Source organism: Macrotis lagotis, chromosome X (assembly GCF_037893015.1).
Source record: "Macrotis lagotis isolate mMagLag1 chromosome X, bilby.v1.9.chrom.fasta, whole genome shotgun sequence".
NCBI lineage: Eukaryota > Metazoa > Chordata > Mammalia > Peramelemorphia > Peramelidae > Macrotis > Macrotis lagotis.
This window is the reverse complement of record NC_133666.1, coordinates 4,668,940-4,685,396: the sequence shown is the minus strand read 5'-3', so window position 1 is coordinate 4,685,396 and position 16,457 is coordinate 4,668,940. Positions and strand designations below refer to the sequence as shown.

The following is a 16,457-nucleotide window of genomic DNA, read 5'->3' as shown; positions in this document are numbered from 1 at the left end:
ACTGAGCATCAGTTTCCTCATCTGTAAAATGGTGCTAAATACCTGAGAAAGCAGTTGGGAGGAAGGAGCTTTGGAAACCAAAAAGGCCAAAAGAAATGTCGGACAAGGCCTGGGCTTGCCCCAGCCCACCACCACCGCACAACACTGAACACCTGTGGCCTTTCTGCTTTTCTTTCAGCCTTTGCCAAACTAGAAGAGGATGAGGAGAAATTCATCCGCCATGTGGCAACTGCCCATTTCACCAGCCTGCAGAGGATGGCTCAGCTAATGTAGACCTTGGACTTTGACCTTCGGCTTCAGCCCCAGCCATAGCCCTCTAGGGCTTTCATGGAGCCAGCAATCTGTCCATTCCCTCCCCTTACCATCTGGAGTCTTCCTTTCCCCCAAAACTATTAAAGGCTAATGTCTTCCCTCCAAGACCTTTCTCCTCCTCTTCTTTTACTGGGCCAGGCCTGGCCTGGAGGCGGCTGGTTCCTTGGCCTACCAGGACCAAGGCTGCATGCCCATCAGGGGGGGAGGAGGGCCCCAAATGAGATCGGTCTGTCCACATAGAATAGAGCAGAGGGGGGAGTTTAGGAGAGTCAGCCAGGCCCAGGGAACCCAAGTCTGGCTTTAACGTCCCAATCCAGTTCACAAAGTCACTTCCCATTCCTTGTTTTGTTTTCTGCTGTTCTAAGAGTGTAACTATCATCTAGATCTCATTGCTTAGTGTCTCAGGGAGGGAGAGAAGAGGGAGGCAGTGAGAAAATTTAAAACTCAAAAGTTTTCAAAAAAATGTTTAAAATAGTTCTTAATTATAATTTAAAAATTATAAAATAAAAATTTGTTTTCAAAACTATTAAAATGTTTACACAAAAGTATATCTATTTGTGTATGTAAATGTGAATGCAGCTTTTGGGGGGAATGAGATGGGGGGGCAGACTTTAACTTGCCTGTCCCACTCAACCATTGGAAACCTTCCCCCTCCACACAATGAGATCCATCTAAAGCCCTATAGCCTAGCCTGTGCTGATCTTATGAAAAGACTGGACTCACCACAAGTTGCAGGAAGAGGCAATGAGCTTCTCTCTGGTTGGGTTTACTTCAGTATAAACCTACTCATCTACCTAAAACAGCAAAGAATATTTAGAATTTCAAATCCTTGGGAACTCAGTCCCCAGAGTTGTAGTTCCGAGATAAAATCCCCACTCTAAAGTCTGTAGTCTAGCCAACAGAGATTAAAGCAGGTGGGGGGCAGGATGTAGAGTTGCTTACCATAACCCTGGCAGGACACAGGTAGGAACCACTTTGTGGAGGTAGGAAGACCAAGACCTGGCAGTTGATAAGATATGGTGGCATGGACAGTGAGGCTGACTCTAAGCTCCTGAACTTGGGTGACTGGATCCTAGTGTTCTCCAGAACAAGGTTGGGTGGAAGAGAATGCCAGTGAGTTCTTTTGGGGTCATATTTAGAAGGGACCTCAGAATCCATGGAGTTCAACGCCCTCACTTCAGAGAGAAGAGGAACCTCAGATGCCTATGGGCCTTCCATTTGGTGTGTGGGACTTGAGTTCCATAGACTCATTGGGGCTGGAGCTATAGATCTGAGAGCCATCTGGATAGAGAGGATAATTGAACTCCTGGGAGCTGATGAGATCACCAAATGAGAGAATGGGGAAAGAGAAGAGAGCCCCCGATACAGCCTGGAGGCCACCCACAGTTGCCCCCCTCCCCCAAGAATTTTCTTCCCTACAATTCTGTGAATTTGGGAGTGAAAGTAGAGTTGTTCTCATCTTCTACATTAGAAAACAGGTCCAGGGTCACGTAGCTAATGGTGGAGCTGAAATTTCCATCTATTCCTGTAGGATATTCCTCTAGGATTGCTGGGGCCCAGACTCAGGTCTCCTGAGCCTCATCCAGGCCCTGGAAGGTTGTTAGCAACTTCTTTGGAGGGTGGGGGCAGGGGAAAGAGAATGGAAAATGGAAGGGGATGGGTACCAGGCAACTCAAGCAGACTGTTCTGAACATCATTTAGTTTCCAAAAGCATCTGCCTGCAAAACATCCATCCAGCCCACAAGCTCTGCATTGGCTTGGGCCCTATGTCCTAACCTCCTCCCCCCTCTTCCTGCTCTTCATTTTCCCCACCTCTGAGACCCCAGTGTCTGCTGGAAGCCAGCATCCACAGAACGTCCTCCCTCCCTTCCTCTTTCCCTCCTTCCCCCCCCCCCCCTCCAGCCTTCCCTGACAGATTCCAGGCAACTCCAACACAGAGCAGAGTTATGGACCCTAGTCTCCTCCTCGCCTGCTTTTGTCATTGTGCTTCGGCCTGAATTTCATTAACCTGGCTCTTGATTGCACTCCAGTCCAGTGTGGGGGTAGGGTCAGGGGCTCAGGCTGATGTTTCTGGCTAACATGAGGCCAAGGCTGGGGAGTGATGGGGGGGGGGGGCGGGGTGGAGACAGCTTGAGCAGGTGGCCCTGGCTTAGGCTAGCCCAAGAGAGTTTCCTGGCTCTTTGGAGTTCCAAGAATTCTCTCAGACGGGGAACTTGACTGGATCTTGGCAGTAGACATTAAACCACCCCCCTCCTCTCCTATGAAATGAAGCCTTCTTTCCCTCTGACCCACATCGTGGATGATTTTGGACCAGAAAGTCAGGCACCTGGGGGTTGGGGCTGTGTCCAAAGGGGAACACCAGCACACCTCTTGGCCCCCAAAGAAAAGTGAATATGCCTGCTTCCCAGCACGCCTTGGGCCTGGATAAGCACCACCCTCACCCCCACCCCCCACCCCCCAGGGGGAAGAGATGCCCCCAGCTTTTGGCAGGCGACTTGGTGGGTCTTTGGTAGGTCAGCTGGGGGTGGAGAAGAGTGCTGATTGAGGGTAGCATAAACTTTAGGTACAGTGGGAAGGTGGGTCAAAAGTTGACTCCTCAGTTCAGGCCTCTATCTCCAGGATCCAACTGTTCTCTTCCTGAGCTGGGGCCTGTCCATGGCCTTCCCTTTCCCAGTACTGATATGGACTTCCTAGTCCAACCCAGGTCCCAGTTCCTCTGTATAGGTCAGGGTTGAATGGTCATCAGCACTGTATTATTCTTGGAAGGGGGGCCCTAGAGGCTGAACATTCCAGAAATTGTACACACATCTGGGGCTCACAGCCATGAAGAAGGCACTTTAGATTCTCTTCTTCTTGCCTGACTGAATTCAAAGAATTGGGGCGTCTGGGCCATGTCAAAGGTGTGGTTGACTTGGTCAGGTCCATAGGCTGAGTGCTAAGACTGGGCTATGGGGGAGCCTGGGGGCTGAAGGGCTTACCAAGATCTGGCCTAAACTCCAGCACACAAAATATAGAAAATGGCTTTGAATGCCCAGGCCCTGGGGCTCATAAGTTAAATACGCAAGTACCAATGAGGTGCAGAGTAAGTGACTCATTTCCCTTTTTTTTCTTTTTTTGCAAGGCAATGGGGTTAAGTATGTATTAAGTGTCTGAGACTGGATTTGAACTCAGGTCCTCCTGACTCCAGGGCTGGTGCTCTATCCACTGCACCACCTAGCCACCCCCTGAGTCACTCATTTCAACAAATATACATCAAATGCTTCAGCATATGCTGAGTATCAGGAGAGATACACCTAGAACGTATGGTGTCTGCCATGATGACATTCTCAATCTAAAGGGGTTCGAGACACCAATATATAACTACAAATCACCCCACTCTAGAACTGGAAGGAATCTTTCATCTTACTGTGGAGGAAACTGAGGTCCAGGAAGAACAAGATCATACTTAGGATCCTAGATCTTGGTTCTTGTCCTTGGTTATTGAAGAAGATCAAAATGACAATCACTACGTTAGAGACAAATGACAGCGTATCCAACTGTCAGACCAGAGCTTGCGATGGTCTACCACATGTTAGGCACAAACAGTCCATGTGAACACCTGGGATGGGTACTATAAACTTGTGTATATCATGTTTTCTTTGAGTTGCTTCAATTCCTCCTTTCTCATAGAGTGCAGCACCCTCACTGATGAGGGCACACCCTGCTGGGTGGTCCTGTGCCAGGGTCTCCCAAGCTGTATAATCAAATCTAAAGTTTTGGAACTAAATCTAGAACTGGAAGGGACCTTTGAGGCCATCTAGTCCAATCTAATTTTACAGAGAAGGAAACTGAGGCCCAAGGAGAGGAAGTGACTTGGCTCTAATCACATGTAGGACTTTAGTTCTAAAACTGGCTAATTAAATCACTTTCATTTTATGGAGGAGAAAACTGAGGCTCAGGGAGAGGTGACTTGCCTAAGATCATACATAACATCTTATCAGAGACCTCATTTTACAGATGAAATGAAGTGGAGGGTGATTAAGTGTCGTGTGCTATATGTCTAATGCCCCTTTGTATGACCTCCAGTTGTTAGTAATCAGTGTGGGTTCAAATCAACTTAAATTCTTGTTGTGAGTCCCTGTTGTTCTCGGAATTAACCACTAATTACTTGACAGACCCCAGACTAGCAATTATTAATCAGATGACACAAATCACAGTAGGAAATGCACAATTTGCCCCAAATAACAACACAGGGTAAACACCAGAAAAGTTCATTAAATAGCAAATACTCTATCTGTGACCCCCCCCCCCAAATTAACCAATCTCTGGGAATAGAAGGCTGTGAGGCCTACCCCATTCTGGAGTCACACCCCTCACCCAATCTTGGATGGAAGGAGCCATGCCATAGAAATGCATCCAAGGGAGAACCACAAAAATCTCTCTAGATTAACATCAGGGTCCCCACCATCTAATGGACTAGGGAGCCTTCAGGATTCTGTAACTACTGCTCTCCAGAGTTAAGTCACCAAGTCATGACAAGGCCAAGGCCTGGTAGAGGTAGGGAGGAGGAGGAGCCTCAGTATATGACATCATGTTGGAGCCTCAATGTCTCCGGAGCCTGCCAATCACTAGGTATGTTGATTAGAAAGTCTGAGAGATATAATCTATGGATAATTGCATCATTTTCTTAATAATACCAGCATCCTAGATCAAAGACCCTTATGGCAGCAGACTCACAGTTTATATAATCATTGGAAGAGGGATGTTCCTGAGGGTGACTCTGATTGGTTAACAATTAATGAGAGAATGAATATTACAGTGAGGGGCTGAAGTTATTCAATTGAACTTCGAATGTCATTTGCTTCTAAGTTACTCCACTCTTGCCTTTGGCAATCTATTCAAAGACTGCATCCAATCCAAAGCTGAGTAGAGCACAGGGCCTTTCCCACCAGGGTGGAGTCTAAACCAGAAGGTCAGTCCAAAGTCATCATCAATGTTCTTCTAGAAACTGAACTTTCAAAATCAGGACTTTAGAAATAAGAGGGGATCTCTGGATCTCCCTAAATCATTGGTTGTTAATAATCAGTGCTCTCATAGGTGAGGAGGGGAAAAGCTCTGTCTGTACATCTCAGTGGAACGTTATCCCACATTGAACCTCCTTGCCTCCACAGCTGTTTCCTTTCTTTCTCTTCCTCTATCCTTTAACATTTGTCCTTTTCACATCTGCCCATGTGAGCTTCCACTAAAAGTGCACGCCCCACCCCCATCTCCCCCTGAACAAAGCTTGGAGTTGTTGAGAAGTCAGTTTGATATTAAAAACAAAGTCTTGTGTCCAGAAAAACCTGAAGTCCTTCTCACCAGGTGTTTTGCAGAGGCACAGAACAAAAGATTGTGTGAACTTCATGGAGCGGGTCATTTCCAACTTGTATCAGGAAAAGGTCCACTGCAAGGTCATTGATAAGTCAGAAAAACAATGAGCAGCAACAAGGACAGCTAGGTCAAGTCATTGTACCCTGCTTGCCTCAGTTTCCTCATCTTTAAAATAAACTGGGAAAGACAATAGCAAACCACTCTGATATCTCTGCCAAGAAAACTCCAAATGGGGTCATGAAGAGTCAGACACTATTGAAATAACTAAACAGCAATCAGCGGCATCAAACACCACTTTGAGGACAGGAAGAGTGAGGACTGAGCAAAGGCCACACTGAATTAACACTTTAGGGGGAGCAATTTAGGGGCCCGAAAACTAAAAGCTTGTGTCTGCCAGCCTTACCCACTCTGTACATTAACATCTGTCTTTCCCTTAGGCACAGATGTTCCATCACTGCTGAAGGGAAGTGCTGAGGGTAAAGTACACTCATGAAACTCAGATATGACTATTTCTCTGGGCAGCTGAGGTCAAGTGAAGAAATGTGTCACGGGAGTAGAGATGGTAATGAAGCAGGAGGCCAGGATGATTAAAGACAGATTGACTTGTGAACTGAAATTCCCTAAATACGAGGGGGCAGGAGTTGGTTTGGAGTCACTGAGTCATGAACTCATCTCTGAGAAACAGAGCGGTAGTGTGGAGGAAAGGACATGGAAGCCAGTAGCAGCAAGGATCTGGATCAGATCATGGAGCAAATATTCACCTAGGTGAACAATGACAACAGAGGGAAGACCTGGAAGAAACAGTAGGTGGCAAAGTAGCCAATCCCTCTTTGCCGTATATGCTGGGAAGCAAAAAGAGAGGCCAGTACTGGAGAGGCCAGTCACGTTTCTCCAGCATCACTTAGAGCCAGCTGGGTTTCTGTGAGATCAAGAATTTGAAAATAACATTGAAATGCTTTGAAACCTGCATCAATGAAATGACCAAATGTCAGAGGACCAATGGGGAATGGTGCCAACAGTCTAACAGCTGGTGTGACCAATACATCCATTGGTTTTGCTTAAAGAGAGAATCAATGAAACTTTTTTTTTTTCAATAAGAGGACAGAAGCCTGAGAGAAAGAGGTTTCGGGAGAAATTGGAGTTTGAAGTCATTCCTCAATCGACAAATGGTCAAAGGATACTAGCAAAGACAATTCTCAGATGAGGAAACCAAAGCTATCCATAGTCATATGAAAAATTGCTCTAAATCATTATTGATTAGAAAAATGAAAATTAAAGCATCTCTGAGGTACCACCCCACACCTCTCAGATTGGCCAATATGAATAGAAAGGACAATGATCAATGTTGGAGGGGATGTGGAAAATCTGGGACACTGCTGCGTTGTTGGTGAGGCTGTGAACTGATCCAACCTTTCTGAAGAGCAATTTGGAATTAGAACCAAAGGGCAATAAAACTGTGCATACCCTTTGATCCAGCAACGCCACTACTGGGTCTATACCCTGAAGAGACCATGAATAGTGGGAAAAATCTCACATGTTCAAAAATACTCATAGCAGTTCTGTTTGTAGTGGCAAAGAATTGGAAATAGAGAAGCCATCCATCAATTGAGGAAAGGTTGAGCAAATTGTAGAATATGTATGTGATGGGATACAGTTGTTCCATAAGAAATCATGAGGGACAGGACTTCAGAGAAGCTTGGAAAGACTTGCATGAACTGAGGCTGAGTAAGATGAGCAGAACCAGAAGAACATTGTACACACTAACAACAACATGGGACGATAATCAATCTTGATGGACTTGCTGATCCCACCAGTGCAATAATCAGGGACAATTTTAGTGGATCTCTGATGAAGAATACCATCTGTACCTAAAGAAGGAACTGTGAAGTTTAAACCAAGACCAAAGCATATTATCTGCAATTTCTAAAATCATCTTATGTATTACATTATTTTGCTATATCTAATGTTTACTTTCTTCCTTTTGGAACTATTTCTTCTCTCACAACACACTTAATTTTGATCTATGCATATCAAGAAGGCAAATGTAAAGATTATATCAGATTGCTTTCTGTTGGGGGAGGGGGAGGGAGGGAGAAAAAATTGTAAAACTCAAAATTTTGCAAAAAAAATGATTAATAGAAACTACCATTGTATGTAGTTGGAAAAACCAATAAAATATGTATATAATGAGAAAAATAAAGAAGATATGAAGAAAAAGAGAAAGTGGAGTTTCCTAGCAATAGAGTGAGGATCCAGCAAGGACGAATGTGAGGTCCTTGAAAGCAGGGACTGTCTCACTTTTGTCCAGTGCCAGTACCAGACAAGCACAATGTCCTAGCACAAAATGGGCCATTTTTCATAAATGTGTATTGAATCAAATTGAATTGAATTTTGGAAGCAAACTAAAGACTGACAAACTGCTTTCTGTGGGAGGGGGTGGGGGGGGAGGGAAGTAAGATTGGGGAAAAATTGTAACACTAAAAAGAAATAAAATATTTAATAAAAAAATATATTGAATTGAGTTTGTTGGAATTCATAAATGAGGAGGGGTAGGGCTCTGCTGCACAAAGGACCAGATTTTGAAGAGAATGGAGAAAAGGGGGCATTTTGTCTCATCATAGGGACCAGAGAGGAGGTAAGACTTGACTAGCCAAAAGGATTGTAGATTGACTGGGAACCCTAGCCTACTAGGAATGGGACAGGTGTATCAGAGTTCTCATATTATTCTCTATACAAAGACAGGTGAGCTGAGTGTGGTGGTTAACAGAGCATTTGGACTGATTGTCCAATTCAGTACATGCCTGACCATTGAGTCCTTGGAGCTCAGCTTTGGATTTCAAGATGGGCAGCTCAGGGCCAGATGACTCTGATCCAAACTGAACTCCAGGTTGGGCAATTTGGATCTGGATCAAGTAACTCTGACCTGGGAACTTTGGTCTAGGTCAAACAGCTCTCCCAACTGGATTCTGGCTCTTCTTGGTGGGTGAGAGAGATTTCAGAGCAGGGATGATGTTCCCCACAGTCTTTGATGGTTGTCCATAGGAACTGAGTATCAAAGTCTTCCTTTAAGCCCTGGCAACAAAAGACATTGCTCTTTCCTTTTATCCCATTAGAAATTGCCCTTCTCTTTGTGGTTGGAGTAAGTGAGAAAAGATGGAACAGCATCCATTAATGGTGGTCCCTTTACCATGGCATTCAAGCTATTTATGATTAATAATGAAGGACTCAACTTTGACATTCAAAGGTTATTCTGCCCAACCTCATCCTGCCCTGTCCTACATTTGTGCCTTTGTTCTAAAAATATTTCCCTTCTCCTCTCCCCACTCCTCATCCCACTTCAAGCTAAAAATGATATATGCCTACCAAAAAACCCAACAAACGTTCATTAAGCACCTATTATGCTCAAAGTCCTGTGCTGAGACAAAGAAGGAAACAATCTCTATTCTTCTCCCATTCTGCCTAGCTCTCTCTGTCTCTCCTATCCAGCCAGGTATCCCGAGGACTTGGATTGCTGAGTTTCAACTCAATCAAGTGACCCTGGACAAGTCAATTATTTTCTCTGGGCCTCATTTCTTTATCTTTGAAGTGGTGATAATGATAGCATTTCACAACAATCTGAGAATCAGATGAGTTGTAACATATGTACAACATTTTCAAACCTTACAATGCCATAAAATGTTAGCTATTGTCTTGTCGATTAATTACTCTTATTGGAAAAGAAAAAAAGAAAGCAAAGTCCTTATAACAAATATACATAGTTGGAGGAAACAAATTCCTGCATTGGCCATGTCTAGAAAAGTGTGTCTCAATCTGCATCCTGAGTCTGACATGTGTTTAGGGAGGAGGACATGGTGTTCTGTCTGCTATCCATTTGTCCACTGCAGTTGTGGTGGGTAATTGTATTTCTAAGCCTCTCAAGATTGTTTGTCTTGGAAATATTATTGTTATTGCCTAAATTATTCTGGTTCTGCTCACTTCACTTTGCATCAGTTCAACCAGGTCTTCCCAGGTTTCTCTGAAACCTTCCCCTTCATCATTTCCTACAGTACAATAGTCTTCCCTTCATATATCAGAACTGTTCAGCTGTTTCCCTAGTTCTTTGCCATCACAAAAAGAGCTGCTGTGAAAATCTTGTACATATGGGTCCTTTTCCACTTCCTTTGACCTCTTTTAAGCATAAGTCTAATATTGGCACCACAAGACAAAATTATTACCTTGTATTATGTTTGCATGGTGGCAGCTCAGTGGTTCCACAGTGCACAGAGTTTTGGACCTGGAGTCAGGAAGCCCTGAGTTCAAATCTAGCCTCAGACATTTACTAACTGTGTTATCCTGAGCAAGTTGATTAACCTCTATTTATTTTAATCCACTGGAGAAAGAAATAGTGAGACACTCCAATTTTTTTTATTGTTTTTTGAATTTTACAATTTCCCCCCCAATCTTGCTTCCCTCCTCCCACCACCCACAGAAGGCAGTCTGATAGTCTTTACATTGTTTACATGGTATACATTGATCAAAATTGAAATGTGTTGAGAGAGAAATCATAGCCTTAAGGGAAAAAATGTAAGAGATAGCAAAATTACATAATAAGATAACTTTTTCAAAAAAATTAAAGGTCTTTGGTCTTTGTTTAAACTCCACAGTTCTTTTTTTGGATACAGATGATATTCTCCATTGCAGATACCCTAAAATTGTCTCTGATTGTTGCACTGATGAAATGAACAAGTCATTAATATTGATCATCACCCCCAAGTTGCTGTTATGTTGTGCAATGTTCTTCCAGTTCTGCTCATCTCATTCAGCATCAGTTCATGCAAATCGTTCCAGGCTTCCCTGAGTTTCCATCCCTCCTGGTTTCTAATAGAACAGTAGTGGTCCATAATGTACAAATACCACAGTTTGTTCAGCCATGCCCCAATTGATGGACAGTCACTGAAGCACTCCCATAGCCCATAGGCAGTATGGGTATGCTGTGTCTACAGGGTCAAGAAGAGTCAGACACGACTGCAAGACAACACAGGAAGCATCCCCCTTGGACGCGGGCCATGGGACAAGTTCCTGTGACTCTCTTCCACCTTTTAATGATAAAGTCTAGTAAGAAGAGCCCCTATTTCTATAGTGAGCCAATATTTTAGAATGAAAACCTAGTTCTGACTCCCAACCCTCAGGGTGGGCATTGCACATCATGGTGTTTCCCAATAGACAAGTGGTCAAAGATAAACTGAACTGTTTACAAAGGAAGATTTGCAGAATATAAATAAGCACATGAAAACATTCTCCAGATCACTAATAATAAAATATAAATTCAAGCAACTCCAGGTTTTACCTCACTCCATTCCAATGAACAAAGGTGACAGAAGACAGTTATCGTTGTAGGGGCTGTGGGAAGACAGACACATTTATGCATTGTTGGTGAATCTGGAAAGAGGCCTGATAGTTCTGGATTTCTGTGAAACTGACCATACTCTTTGACTGAACTATCCCTCTGCTGAGAATAGACTCCAAGGAGCTCAAAGACAGAAACCAAGGTCCAATGAATTCCCAGATATTCATAAGCAACATTCCCTGATAGCAAAAAACTGCAAACAAAGTAGGTGTTCATCAACTGGGGAATAGCTTTAAAAAACCCTCTACCATCTATGGTATATGAATGCAATAAAAGATTATTGTTCAATAAAAAATTATCAATATGGATAGTACAGAGAAACATGGAAAGATTTATATGAACTGATGCAAAGTAAAATAAATGGAACAGAGAGGAAAAAAAAAATATATATATATATAAGATTACAATGTAAATTAAAGATCACTAAATATGAATACAATGTAAATTAAAGATAATTAAAAAGACAAGTAAATTCTGAGTAAGAAGAGGAAAATAAAGTCCTGAATAAGAAATAATAAAATACAACCCCCCTCATAGCAGAGAAGTGCATGGGGTGGGGGGAAGGGCAGAATATTGTATACTTTGATTAACTTCTGTGCTGCATTTTTTTTCTTAATTGTTTTTGTTGTTGTTTCTATGGGACAATTAGGTTGAATGACTTGACCAAGGTCACACAGCTAGTAAGTATCAACTGTCTGAAGCCACATTTAAACTCAGATCCTCCTGACTCCAGGACAGATATAACATCCACTGTGCTTAATTGTTTTTCTTTGTCCCAAGAGAAGATCCTGCCATATCCTAGCACTTTGTCAGTTTTCCTTGCTTTTTCTTCAGTCTTCTCCCTTCCCAGTATTGACCCAATCAACCAGTTCAAAGTAACACCATCTTCTATTCTCAAATCCCTTGCCTCTGTGTCCTATCACTGCCTGGCCTTGACAAACTACAACTTGGAATTATTCCCATCACCCACTCCTCTTTGTCTGCTGCTAAACCTTGCTGGAGAACATTTGTTTTCTAAAATGAACTAGACCCTCACTTCAGCGAGGTAATTCTACCCTTCCTTATTGATGCTCTAGTTCAGTTTTGTCAAACTCAAATAAAAACTTTTTTGTTTGGTTGTTTTAGTTGTATCTTGAATGTCTGTGATCCCATAGCACACCAATATTATCAATGGGGATTCCTTGGCAAAGATAATGGAATTGCTTGCCATTTCCTTCTCCAGTGGACTAAGGCAATCAGAAGTTAAGTGACTTGCCTGGGGTGACAAAGCTAATAAAATTTGAACTTGGTTCTTCCTGACTCCAGGCCTAGTACTCTATCCAATGAGCCACCTAGCTATCTCTTAACTAGAAACAGAGATCACTAAACTGTACATAATGATCCCTGCAGGCTGCATATTAACCTTATTTATGTTCTATTGTATTTCTATTTAAATATTATCTAATTACATTTTAATCTAATTTGGGCAGCACTTGGGAGCATTTGACATCCCTGCCCCATAGTGATTATTTCAACCTTTCTTTTCTCTTCAAACTTCCCATGTAGCTCCCTTCCATTATTCTTTTTTTTATTCTTGCTATGTGCAAAGTTCAGTTTCTTTTCTGGTATAATATATATATATGTATGTATGTATATATATGTATATACATATATACATATATATATATATATATTACTTTAACATTTTATTTGTTCTCCAATTATATACAATAGTAATGTGTATCCATCATTTTTTGCAAGACTCTGAATTCTTCAATTTCCCCCCTTCCCTCCCTCCACCACAGAAGGCTGTCTGACAGTCTCTATATTGTTTCAATGCCATACATTGATGTAAATTGAATGTGTTATAAGAGTAAGTATAAATCCTCCCCCCCCAAGAAGATGAGAAATCTCAAGAATAGAGAGAGAGAGAAAAATTGCATTTCAGTCTGTGTTCAGATTCCAATGGCTCTGTCTCTGGGGTGAGCTGCTTTGTTTATCAGAAGTCCACCACAGAAGTGGCTTGAATATTTTTAGTTGTTATTGTTATATTGTTAGTTGCTATTACTAGCTGTCCCTCCACTCTATTCCTCCCTACAATCATTTATTCTATTCTCTCTCTCTCCTTTCATCCTGACCCTGTCCAAAAGTGTGTTGGATCAGAGTACCTTCTTCCCTGATCTTCCCTCTATTCTATCCCCTATTCCTCCCTTCCCTCCCCCCATTCCCCCTTATCCTGTCCCTTTATTCTTATTTTTCTCTTGGGTAAGATAGGTTTCCTCACCCTATTAACTGTGTATGTTACTTCTTCTCTGAGCCATTTCTGATGAGAATGAAGGTTCACTCATTCCCCCTTACCTACCCCCTTTCCACTGCACTGAAAAAGCTTTTTTTTTGTCTCTTATGTGAAATTTCTTAGCTTCTCCCTCTCCTTTTCCTCCTTTCCAGTACTTTCCTTCATCACCCATCGACTCCATCTTTTTACTATATTGTACCATTATATTCTGTTCCTTCCTATGTCCTGTCTATATATGTTCCTAACAGCTCTTATAAATGAGAAAGTTCTTATGAGTTATCAGTATCTTCTTCCCATGCAGGAATACAAACAGTTCAACATTATCAAGTTACTCATAGTTAGTCCTTCTCTTCCACCCCCTCTATGGTTCACCTGAGTCCTGTACTTGTAGATCAAACTTTCTGTTCAGCTCTGGATGTTTCAATAGAAAAGTTTGAAAGTCCCCTGTTTCATTGAAAATCCATCTTTTTACCTGAAAGAGGATGCTCAGTTTTGCTGGGTAGTTGATTCTCGGTTGTAAACCAAGATCTTTTGCCTTCTGGAATATCATATTCCAATCCCTAAGAACCCTTAATGTAAATGTTGCCAGATCCTGTGTAATCCTGACTATGGAGTCTCAGTAGTTGAATTGTTTGTTTCTGGCAGTTTTAGAATTTTCTCTTTGATTTGGGAGTTTTGAAATTTGGCTATAATTTTCCTGGAAGTTTTTCTTTTGGGATCTCTTTCAGGAGATGACTGATGAATTCTCTCAGTTTCTATTTTACCCTGTGCTTCTAGGATCTCAGGGCAATTTTGCTGTATTATTTCTTGAAAAATGAAGTCTACGCTCTTCTCCTGATTGTGGTTTTCAGATAGCCCAATAATTTTTAAATTATTTCTTCTGGATCTGTTTTTGAGGTCGGTTGTTTGTCCAATGAGATATTTCACATTTTCTTCTAATTTTTGGCTTTTGGGGAAGAGTTTTATTTCTTCCTGATTTCTTGCAAAGTCATAAGCTTCCTTGAGTTGCATTTTGCATTTGAAAGACTCATTTTCTTCAGAGAGCTTTTTTATCTCCTTTTCCAGCTGACCAATTTTGCTTTTTAAGGCATTCTCCTCATTTGCCTTTTGTTTTGCTTTTTCCATTAGGCCTAAACTGGTTTTTAACACATTATTTTCTTCAGTATTTTTTTGTATATCTTTCACCAAGCCATTGATTTGGTTTTCATGATTTTTTCTGTATTGCTCTCATTTCTCCTCCCAATTTTTCCTCTACCTCCTTTAACTGCTTTTCAAATTCTTTTTTGAGCTCATCCATAGTCTGAGCCCATTTTCTATTTCTCTTGGAGGGTTTGGATATGGAAGCTTTGATTTTGTCATCATCTGAGTAATGTGTTTTGATCTTCCATGGTATTAAAGTAATTCTCTATGGTCAGATTCTTCTTTTTCTGTTGTTTACTCATTTTCTCAGCCCCGGACAGCGCTTCCAAGGTTTGGTGGGGGGGGGGGTTTGGAGGGGACACCCCACTGGCACCTTTATTCCTCCAAGATCTTATGCTCTCTTGCCTGTGCTTTGATATGTAGATGGTCCCTGTACTTTCCTCTGTCCTGGAGCTATAAGGAAGAATCCAGCTTAGCAATTTAGTATGGAAGCCCAAAGTGCAATACCTGAGTGTAGGCAAACAGCAGAAGTCTACCCCAGGGAGAGCAGAGAAATCTCTGTAGACTTCCCTTACCGTCTCTAGGGTTGCAGGCTGGTTTCTCCCAATTCTCGTTGCAGATTCTGTGGCCAGTGCTCCTCACTCCACACTCATTCTGGTGGAGCAGAGTTCTCTCTCTGGTGGAGCAGAGTTCTCTCCCCTTCCGTTATTCTTTCAGCTGAGGGCTTTACTTCATACTTGCCTGACAAATTAGAGATGATTCTCCATGAAGTCCCTTTTCTTTCCTACTCTACTTCTCATAATACCTTGACACAATGACCCATTCTCTCCTCCATTATCCCAGTTTCTGATGAAGAGATGGTTCTTCTCCTGGACAAAGTCAATCTAATTGTGCCTATCTTCTCCAGATATGCAATCATCCCCTCTTCTGGAATTCTCAATGTCTTCCAATCTGCTGTTTTCAGGGTTTCCCCTTATTTCAGAGACATCCACTTGACCCTAACATCCACTCAAGATATTGTCCTATATCTCTCCTTACTTTCACTATCAAATTCTGAGGGAAAAGCTGACATTGCCCCAACTTTCTCTCCTTTGACCTTGGAATCTGGTTCCCAACCTCTTCACTCAACTTTCTTTATCCAAAGTTATCAGTGATCTCTTTTTTTGCAAGGCAATGGGGTTAAGTGGCTTGCCCAAGGCGACACTGCTAGGTAATTATTACCACCTAGCTGCCCCCTAGTGATCTCTTAATGGTTAAATCCAATATCCTTTTCTCAATCCTCCTTCTCCTTGGGCTCTTTTCAGCCTTTGGGCCTGCTGATCATTCTCTTCTCCTTCTCTCTAGATTTTCAGGACACTGGTTTCTCCTGATTCTCCTCTTACCTCTGTGACCTCTCCTGTGTCTCCTTTGCTGTATCTTCACCCATATCTCACCCTGTCAGTGGTGATGCTACATAAGGATCTCTCTTAGACTCTCTTTTCTTAGAATGATCATCATTATTATTATCAGCACCACCACCACCACCAGCATTACCATAATCATCATCATCATCACCACTAGAGTTCATCTAGTCCAACCTTGAATATTACAGATGAGAAAACAGACCTAGAGAGATATGGCAACTTGCCCAAAGTCACCTGTGTATAGTTTCTAACTTTATTCATCATCCAGTTGCCAAAATGATAATCCTATGGTACAAATCTGACCATGTCCCTCTTCCTCCCAGAAAACTCTAATGGCTCCCTATTGGCTCCAGAATCACATAGAAATGCTTCTATTTGACATCAAAAAGCCCTTCACAACTTACCTTTCCAGTCTTATTACATGTTCCTCTTCTTCCCATAGGATCAGAGATTTAGATCAGTTTTCAGTGCTGTTTCCCTCCCCTCCCCGGCCTCATTTCCTTCAGTTCAGTTTGTATCTGTTCAGTATCTAATTATATTTCTAGACGCATGCAATCACACGCATGTGGTGCCTTCTTGATCAGAATGTGTG

The 16,457-nt window shown here is 42.2% G+C and overlaps 1 protein-coding gene across 2 annotated transcripts in view; it reads left to right on the top strand.

Annotated features, from left to right (window-relative positions):
• LOC141497777 (maestro heat-like repeat family member 5) overlaps positions 1-417 on the top strand; it is a 117,704-nt gene extending 117,287 nt beyond the window's left edge. For both annotated transcript variants that reach the window (XM_074200589.1, XM_074200588.1), the window contains one exon: positions 179-417. In XM_074200589.1, the coding sequence (XP_074056690.1) occupies positions 179-273 (95 nt within the window). In that variant the 3' untranslated portion in view covers positions 274-417. The remainder of the gene's footprint in view (positions 1-178) is intronic.
• Positions 418-16,457: the final 16,040 nt, after the last annotated feature.